General features: G+C 50.5%; 1 protein-coding gene across 1 annotated transcript in view; it reads right to left on the reverse strand.

Annotated features, from left to right (window-relative positions):
- Nucleotides 1-333: 333 nt before the first annotated feature.
- LOC119966570 (nuclease EXOG, mitochondrial-like) overlaps nt 334-8,098 on the reverse strand; it is a 16,655-nt gene continuing 8,890 nt past the window's right edge. Inside the window, exons 2-3 of the mRNA XM_038798483.1 lie at nt 2,169-2,318; nt 334-588 (exon numbers count right to left, since the gene is read on the reverse strand). Coding sequence (XP_038654411.1) covers nt 524-588; nt 2,169-2,318 — 215 coding nt within the window. The 3' untranslated portion in view covers nt 334-523. The remainder of the gene's footprint in view (nt 589-2,168; nt 2,319-8,098) is intronic.

The raw sequence follows: 8,098 nt of genomic DNA on the forward strand, positions 1-8,098 counted from the left end.
ACCATCAATCCGCTGTCGGGTGCCCCAGCAGCCCAGACACACCCATACCCACCGTCACATCTTCCAAAGTCAGATGTGGTGTGTCAGCTTACAATCATCCAGCCCCTGACAACTCCCACCCATCGTTCCTGAAAGGAAGTACAGTTTCAAAATGTGACGATAACACCAAGTTGAGGGGAAGGCCCTCGCTTTGTAGGCCCTTACGTTGTTTTGGCCTTGCCACAACCGCCGAGAGTATGTAACGCTAATCTGTGACTGCAGCTTGGTCTGATATTCTCTCTTGGCATGCCATATGGCTTTGCGGAGCTTGATTTCTTGTATAGGCCAAGTTGACTTAATCCAGACAGGGACTGTGGCAAAATACATCAATAAACTGATAGAAAGGACATGTAATTGGCTGGAGTAAGAGAATTCCAAAGATTAACAACCCTCAGAGAATGAATTCCACCTCTCCTCTGTGTCCCCACGGGAGGAGCGTCAAGCTCCCTCAGAATCTTATATTTTAACCTCTCATTCTTCTCAACTATGATGAGTGTAGGCCCAAACTTTCCTCATACGGCAACCTCTTCATCGCCAGAACTAGTGAACCTTCAGAGAGAGAGAGAGAGCGAGAGAGGAAGAGTGAGAGGGAAAAAGAGAGGAGTTAGCTCCTGCCTTACAACAGTAAGAGATTTTATACTGAGTCAGTTATAGAACATAGAACATAGAACAGTACAGCACAGAACAGGCCCTTCGGCCCTCGATGTTGTGCCGAGCCATGATCACCCTACGCAAACCCACTTATCCACCCTATACCCGTAACCCAACAACCCCCCCCCCCCCCTAACCTTAATTGTATTCTCTGGACTTCAGAATAACGAAGGGGCGATCTCAACGAAACCTATAACATTCTAACAGGACTGGACCAGGTAGATGCAGGAAGGGTGTTCCCAATGATGGAGTGTGTCGGGAACCAGGGGTCACACTCTGAGGATACGGAGTAAACCATTTGGGACTGAGGCGAGGAGAAATTCCATCACCCAGAGATTGGTTAGCCTACGGAATTCACTACCACAGGAAGTAGTTGAGGCCAAAGCATTGTACATTTTCAAGAAGCAGTTAGATATAGCACTTAGGGTGAAGGGGATCAAAGGGTATGGGAGAAAAGAGGGATTAGGCTATTACATAGAACATAGAACAGTACAGCACAGAACAGGCCCTTCGGCCCTCGATGTTGTGCCGAGCAATGATCACCCTACTCAAACCCACGTATCCACCCTATACCCGTAACCCAACCCCCCTTAACCTTACTTTTTAGGACACTACGGGCAATTTAGCATGGCCAATCCACCTAACCCGCACATCTTTGGACTGTGGGAGGAAACCGGAGCACCCGGAGGAAACCCACGCACACACGGGGAGGACGTGCAGACTCCGCACAGAGAGTGACCCAGCCGGGAATCGAACCTGGGACCCTGGAGCTGTGAAGCATTTATGCTAACCACCATGCTAATATGCTGGATGATCAGCCATGATCATGATCATAAGGATGTGGATGCTTTGCAGAGGGTGCGGAGGAGATTTACTGGAGGGCATGTCTTATGAAGAAAGGTTGAGGGAGATCGGGCTTTTCTCACTGGAGCGAAGAAGGAAGAGAGGTGACTTAAAAGAGGTGTACAAGGTGATGAGAGGCACGGATAGAGTGGATAGCCAGAGACTATTCCCCAGGGCGGAAATGGCTGTCATGAGGAGGACATCATTTTAAGGTGATTGGAGGAAGGTATAGGGGAGATGTCAGAGGTAGGTTCTTTACAGAGAAATGAAATGAATTGAAATGAAAATCGCTTATTGTCATGAGTAGACTTCAATGAAGTTACTGTGAAAAGACCCTAGTCGCCATATTCCGGTGCCTGTCCGGAGAGGCTGGTACGGGAATCGAACTGTGCTGCTGGCCTGCTTGGCTCTTGGACAGGCACATGGACAGCAGTAAATTGAAGGGGTGCAGGTTAGGTTGATCTTAGATTAGAATAAATGGTCGGCACAACATCATGGGCAGAAGGACCTGTATTATGTTCTATGTTTTATGAATGGCTGAGCAGGCTCGAGGGGCCGAATGGTCCCCTCCTGCACCTATTTCCATGCAAGCACCAGGCAAAGGATGTGAAGAGGCTTGATTTTACAGTCGATACCTTGCATTTTCTCCTTTGTAATATGCTCAAGAACCCATCTGGGAGTATTCTTGGCCTGATCGTAAGATGATACATGATTGGTGCAATAGTGAACCTCCGTGCCAATCACAGGTATGCCATATTTTTCCAGATGACTGTCATATGGGTGCTCTATGAAGAGAAGTACGATCAGTTGTGAGCACTGGGCGAAGAAACGAGGCAGACATGTAACACTAAACATTTTTTGAAACAGGTTTATCAATAAACAGCTACTGCAGCTTGAGCACTGTCGAGACATCCACTGGATATAAACAAAACAATATCAGTAATACAGTACTGATTCTAAACTGCAGTGATAACATAGCTTGTTTTAATTATATATCAGCACAGAGTACAGTGTTACCGGGTTAGCACATTTGTGATTTAGTATGTGCCCACCTTTAGAAGTTGTTCCACTGTGCTCAAACTGAGCTCTCAGACTGTGCTCTCTCAGACTGTGCTCTCTCGGACTGTGCTCTCTCGGACTGTGCTCTCTCGGACTGTGCTCTCTCGGACTGTGCTCTCTCGGACTGTGCTCTCTCGGACTGTGCTCTCTCGGACTGTGCTCTCTCGGACTGTGCTCTCTCGGACTGTGCTCTCTCGGACTGTGCTCCCTCGGACTGTGCTCACTCGGACTGTGCTCTCTCGGACTGTGCTCTCTCGGACTGTGCTCTCTCGGACTGTGCTCTCTCGGACTGTGCTCTCTCGGACTGTGCTCTCTCGGACTGTGCTCCCTCGGACTGTGCTCACTCGGACTGTGCTCTCTCGGACTGTGCTCCCTCACACTGCTCTCTCAGACTGTGCTCTCTCGGACTGTGCTCTCTCGGACTGTGCTCTCTCGGACTGTGCTCTCTCGGACTGTGCTCTCTCGGACTGTGCTCTCTCGGACTGTGCTTTCTCGGACTGTGCTCTCTCGGACTGTGCACTCTCGGACTGTGCTCCCTCGGACAGTTCTCTCTCAGACTGTGCTCCTCACACTGCTCTCTCAGACTGTGCTCTCTCAGACTGTGCTCACACTGAGCTCTCAGACTGTGCTCTCTCAGACTGTGCTCTCAGACTGTGCTCTCTCAGACTGTGCTCTCTCAGACTGTGCTCTCTCAGACTGAGCTCTTTCAGACTGAGCTCTCTCACACTGTGTTCTCTCAGGCTGAGCTCTCTCTGACTGAGCTCTCTCTGACTATGCTCTCTCAGACTGTGCTCTCTCAGACTCGGCTCTCTCAGACTGAGCTCTCTCAGACTGAGCTCTCTCAGACTGAGCTCTCTCAGACTGTGCTCTCTCAGGCAACCTTGAGCTCTCCTCAGACTGCGCTCTCTCCATGACCTGCCGCTCTCCTTCAACTAGCTCTCTCAGACTGAGGCTCTCTCAGGACTGTGCTCTCTCAGACTGTGCTCTCTCAGACTGTGCACTCTCAGACTGAGCGCTTTCAGACTGAAGCTCTCTCACACTGTGTTCTCTCAGACTGAAGCTCTCTCTGACTGAGCTCTCTCGGACTATGCTCTCTCAGACTTGTGCTCTCTCAGACTGTGTTCTCTCAGACTGAGCTCTCTTCAGACTGAGCTCTCTCACACTGTGTCCTCCCTCAGATGAGCTCTCTGACTGTGCTCTCTCAGAACTCGGCTCTCTCAGACTGAGCTCTCTCAGACTGAGCTCTCTCAGACTGAGCTCTCTCAGACTGAGCTCTCTCAGACTGAGCTCTCATACTGAGCTCTCTCAGACTGAGCTCTCTCAGACTGAGCTCTCTCAAATGGAGCTCTCTCAGACTGTGCTCTCTCAGACTGTGCTCTCTCAGACTGAGCTCTCTCAGACTGAGCTCTCTCAGACTGTGCTCTCTCACACTGAGCTCTCTCAGACTGAACCCTCAGACTGAGCTCTCTCACACTGTGCTCTCTCAGACTGAGCTCTCTCAGACTGTGCTCTCTCACACTGAGCTCTCTCACACCGAGCTCTCTCAGACTGAGCTCTCTCACACTGAGCTCTCTCAGACTGAGCACTCAGACTGTGCTCTCTCAGACTTAGCTCTCTCAGACTGACCTCTCTCAGACTGAGCTCTCTCACACTGTGCTCTCTCACACTGAGCTCTCATACTCACCTCTCTCAGACTGTGCTGTCTCAGACTGAGCTCTCTCAGACTGTGCTCTCTCACACTGTGCTCTCTCACACTGTGCTCTCTCTCACTGTGCTCTCTCACACTGTGCTCTCTCACACTGTGCTCTCTCACACTGTGCTCTGTCAGACTGAGCTCTGTCAGACTGTGCTCTCTCAGACTGTGCTCTCTCAGACTGTGCTCTCTCGGACTGTGCTCTCTCGGACTGTGCTCTCTCGGACTGTGCTCTCTCGGACTGTGCTCTCTCGGACTGTGCTCTCTCGGACTGTGCTCCCTCGGACAGTTCTCTCTCAGACTGTGCTCTCTCAGACTGAGCTCTCTCAGACTGTGCTCTCTCAGACTGTGCTCACACTGAGCTCTCAGACTGTGCTCTCTCAGACTGTGCTCTCAGACTGTGCTCTCTCAGACTGTGCTCTCTCAGACTGTGCTCTCTCAGACTGAGCTCTTTCAGACTGAGCTCTCTCACACTGTGTTCTCTCAGACTGAGCTCTCTCTGACTGAGCTCTCTCTGACTATGCTCTCTCTGACTATGCTCTCTCAGACTGAGCTCTCTCAGACTGAGCTCTCTCAGACTGAGCTCTCTCAGACTGAGCTCTCTCAGACTGTTCTCTCTCAGACTGAGCTCTCTCAGACTGAGCTCTCTCAGACTGCGCTCTCTCAGACTGTGCTCTCTCAGACTGAGCCCTCAGACTGAGCTCTCAGACTGTGCTCTCTCACACTGAGCTCTCTCAAATGGAGCTCTCTCAGACTGAGCTCTCTCACACTGTGCTCTCTCAGACTGTGCTCTCTCAGACTGAGCTCTCTCAGACTGAGCTCTCAGACTGAGCTCTCTCAGACTGAGCTCTCTCAGACTGAGCTCTCTCACACTGAGCTCTCTCAGACTGAGCTCTCAGATTGAGCTCTCTCAGACTGAGCTCTCTCAGACTGAGCTCTGTCAGACTGAGCTCTCTCAGACTGAGCTCTCTCTGACTGAGCTCTCTCAGACTGAGCTCTCAGACTGAGCTCTCTCAGACTGAGCTCTCTCAGACTGAGCTCTCTCAGACTGAGCTCTCTCAGACTGAGCTCTCTCAGACTGAGCTCTCTCAGGCTGTGCTCTCTCAGACTGAGCTCTCTCAGACTGAGCTCTCTCAGACTGAGCTCTCTCAGACTGAGCTCTCTCAGACTGAGCTCTCTCAGACTGAGCTCTCTCAGACTGTGCTCTCTCAGACTGAGCTCTCTCAGACTGTGCTCTCTCAGACTGTGCTCTCTCACACTGAGCTCTCTCAGACTGAGCTCTCTCTGACTGTGCTCTCTCAGACTGTGCTCTCTCAGACTGAGCTCTCTCACACTGAGCTCTCTCACACTGAGCTCTCTCAGACTGTGCTCTCTCAGACTGTGCTCTCTCAGACTGAGCTCTCTCAGACTGAGCTCTCTCAGACTGAGCTCTCTCAGACTGTGCTCTCAGACTGTGCTCTCTCACACTGTGCTCTCTCAGACTGAGCTCTCTCAGACTGAGCTCTCTCAGACTGAGCTCTCTCAGACTGAGCTCTCTCAGACTGAGCTCTCTCAGACTGTGCTCTCTCAGACTTTGCTGTTTCACACTGAGCTCCCTCAGACTGAGCTCTCTCAGACTGAGCTCTCAGACGGTGCTCTCTCAGAGTGAGCTCTGAGACTGCACTCTCTCAGACTGAGTGGGGGTGGGGGGGGGGGGGCGGTGGGGGGTGGGGGGGTGGGGTGTGGGGGGTGGGGGGGGGGTTGTTGGGTTACGGGTACGGGGTGGATACGTGGGTTTGAGTAGGGTGATCATGGCTCGGCACAACATTGAGGGCCGAAGGGCCTGTTCTGTGCTGTACTGTTCTATGTTCTATGTTCTAACACAGGAAGCTCTTCAAAGACACATTGAAGGTTTACCTCCAGAAATGCATCATAAACGCCAACGCCTGGGAGACCCTTGCTCAGAAGAGACCGACTTGGAGGAACATCCTGATTGAAGGGCCGCAAACACCTGACCACAAGAGGAGGCCTGGAAAAGGAGCCTGAGAAAGGAATACCCGTGAATTAGCATCCAAGGAGCCATTCCACATTTTGGAAATTCCGGCCAAGTGAGTGATTGAAGGTGCGGCTCTGGGATTGGGCTCATCAGCCGCACGAGGACCCACAGAACCCGTGGTCAGTAACACGGAGTATCTTAGGTGGACAATCATACTCGTTCCCGAGTGATCACCGCATTCTACCCATTATAGTTCCTTTAATGGAATTAACAGCTTCATGACAAACCAAAGTTTAAAAAACATGTATATCTTCCCTTGATTTTATTAGCATTTTAAAAATATTTATAAACACTAAACACTGATAATATAAAACATTTACCCACCAAAAAAATGTCTCCGATGTCTCCGGCCTCTGCTCAACCAAACAGTTAGAGTGTAAATAAAAACTCACCTAAAATCCGGGTGAGTGGCCCAAGTTAGCGCTGTGGCTGGATTTTTCATTCAGCAGCATCAGCGCAGCGCAGGGCTTCAAGCTGTCAAAAGAAGCGTCCGGGAGTTTGAACACCAGCGTTTTCCAGCGTGTACGCCCGCACTTCCGGGTCATCACGCTGTGCGGCGCACCAGCCACTTAAGTTGCTGAGCGAAGAGGAAGTTACGGGTAAATCACTCCTCGTATGTCAGACCCACCGTGCCAGGAATCAGCCTGGTAAACCTTCGCTGCACTCCCTCTCCAACAAGGACATCCTTTCTCAGATAAGGAAACTAAACTGCATGCATTACTCCCATGATTAGGCCACAAGGAGGCTATGGCGTGCAGGGAAAGGGTTTCCTGGTCATTGTGTAGCTACTGCAGGTTTAGTAACCTGTAAATCAATATAGGGAGACGATTTACCCAGCACGCTGTTATAAAATAAAAGCTGTGACAAAGAATCACCCAGGCTCGCAATGTTCGCTCCCTTCTCTTTCCACAGATGCTGTCGGACCTGTTGAGATTGTCCAGCATTTTCTGTTTCAGATTCCAGCATCCGCAGTAATTTGCTTTGAGGACAGTCCTCAAGGTCAGGGCCAGGGTTTGGTATCCAGCCAGATAGAACGAAGCTGTAGGTGCATTAATCACACTGGTCATCTTGTGATGTCCTCATTCAAAAGCCTGAACATTGATCAACCACCAACTATGACCTATCCCACTGTTGTAAGGGCCCGTTTGACTGGAAGTTCTTAGTTAGAGCGATAAGAACAGAAAATGCCGGATAAACTCAGCAGCTCTGGCAGCATCGGTGGAGGGAGAAACAGAATTCACGTTTCGGATATAAATGATCCTTCTACAGAATTGAAGTGAGATAGAAATGTACAGATTTATATTGTGGGAAAGGAAATGGGGAAGGTGGGGCAGAATAGAAGATCGGGATAGGTCGGGGAAAAGTAGAGATTGACAAATTTGTCATGGACATAAGACAAAGGGGAGTGTTAATGATGCCATTAAGGGATGAAGAATGTTAATGGCGGCAAAAAGGTGAGATGGCAGAATGTGTTAATGGCAGCAACTGAACAACCAGGGATAGGTGGGGGAGGGTGGGATTGTGTAGGGGAAAACAATGGTCAACAAACTACGAGAGAGTGAGGGTTAAAATGGAGGAGAAGGTTCACAGTCTAAAGTTGTTGAATTCAATGTTGAGTCCAGAAGGCTGTAGCGCCTCTATTTGGCAGATGCTGCTGTTGCATTGGGCATCACTGGAGCATTTCAGCAGGTCTGGGATGGACATGTGGGCATGAGAGTAAGGTGCTGAGTTTGCGGGATTCCCTGGTCTGCCAGTGTCCCTCGGCGGCGCGCCCTCGT

The sequence above is a fragment of the Scyliorhinus canicula genome, chromosome 5 (genome assembly GCF_902713615.1).
Source record: "Scyliorhinus canicula chromosome 5, sScyCan1.1, whole genome shotgun sequence".
NCBI classification, from domain to species: Eukaryota; Metazoa; Chordata; class Chondrichthyes; order Carcharhiniformes; family Scyliorhinidae; genus Scyliorhinus; species Scyliorhinus canicula.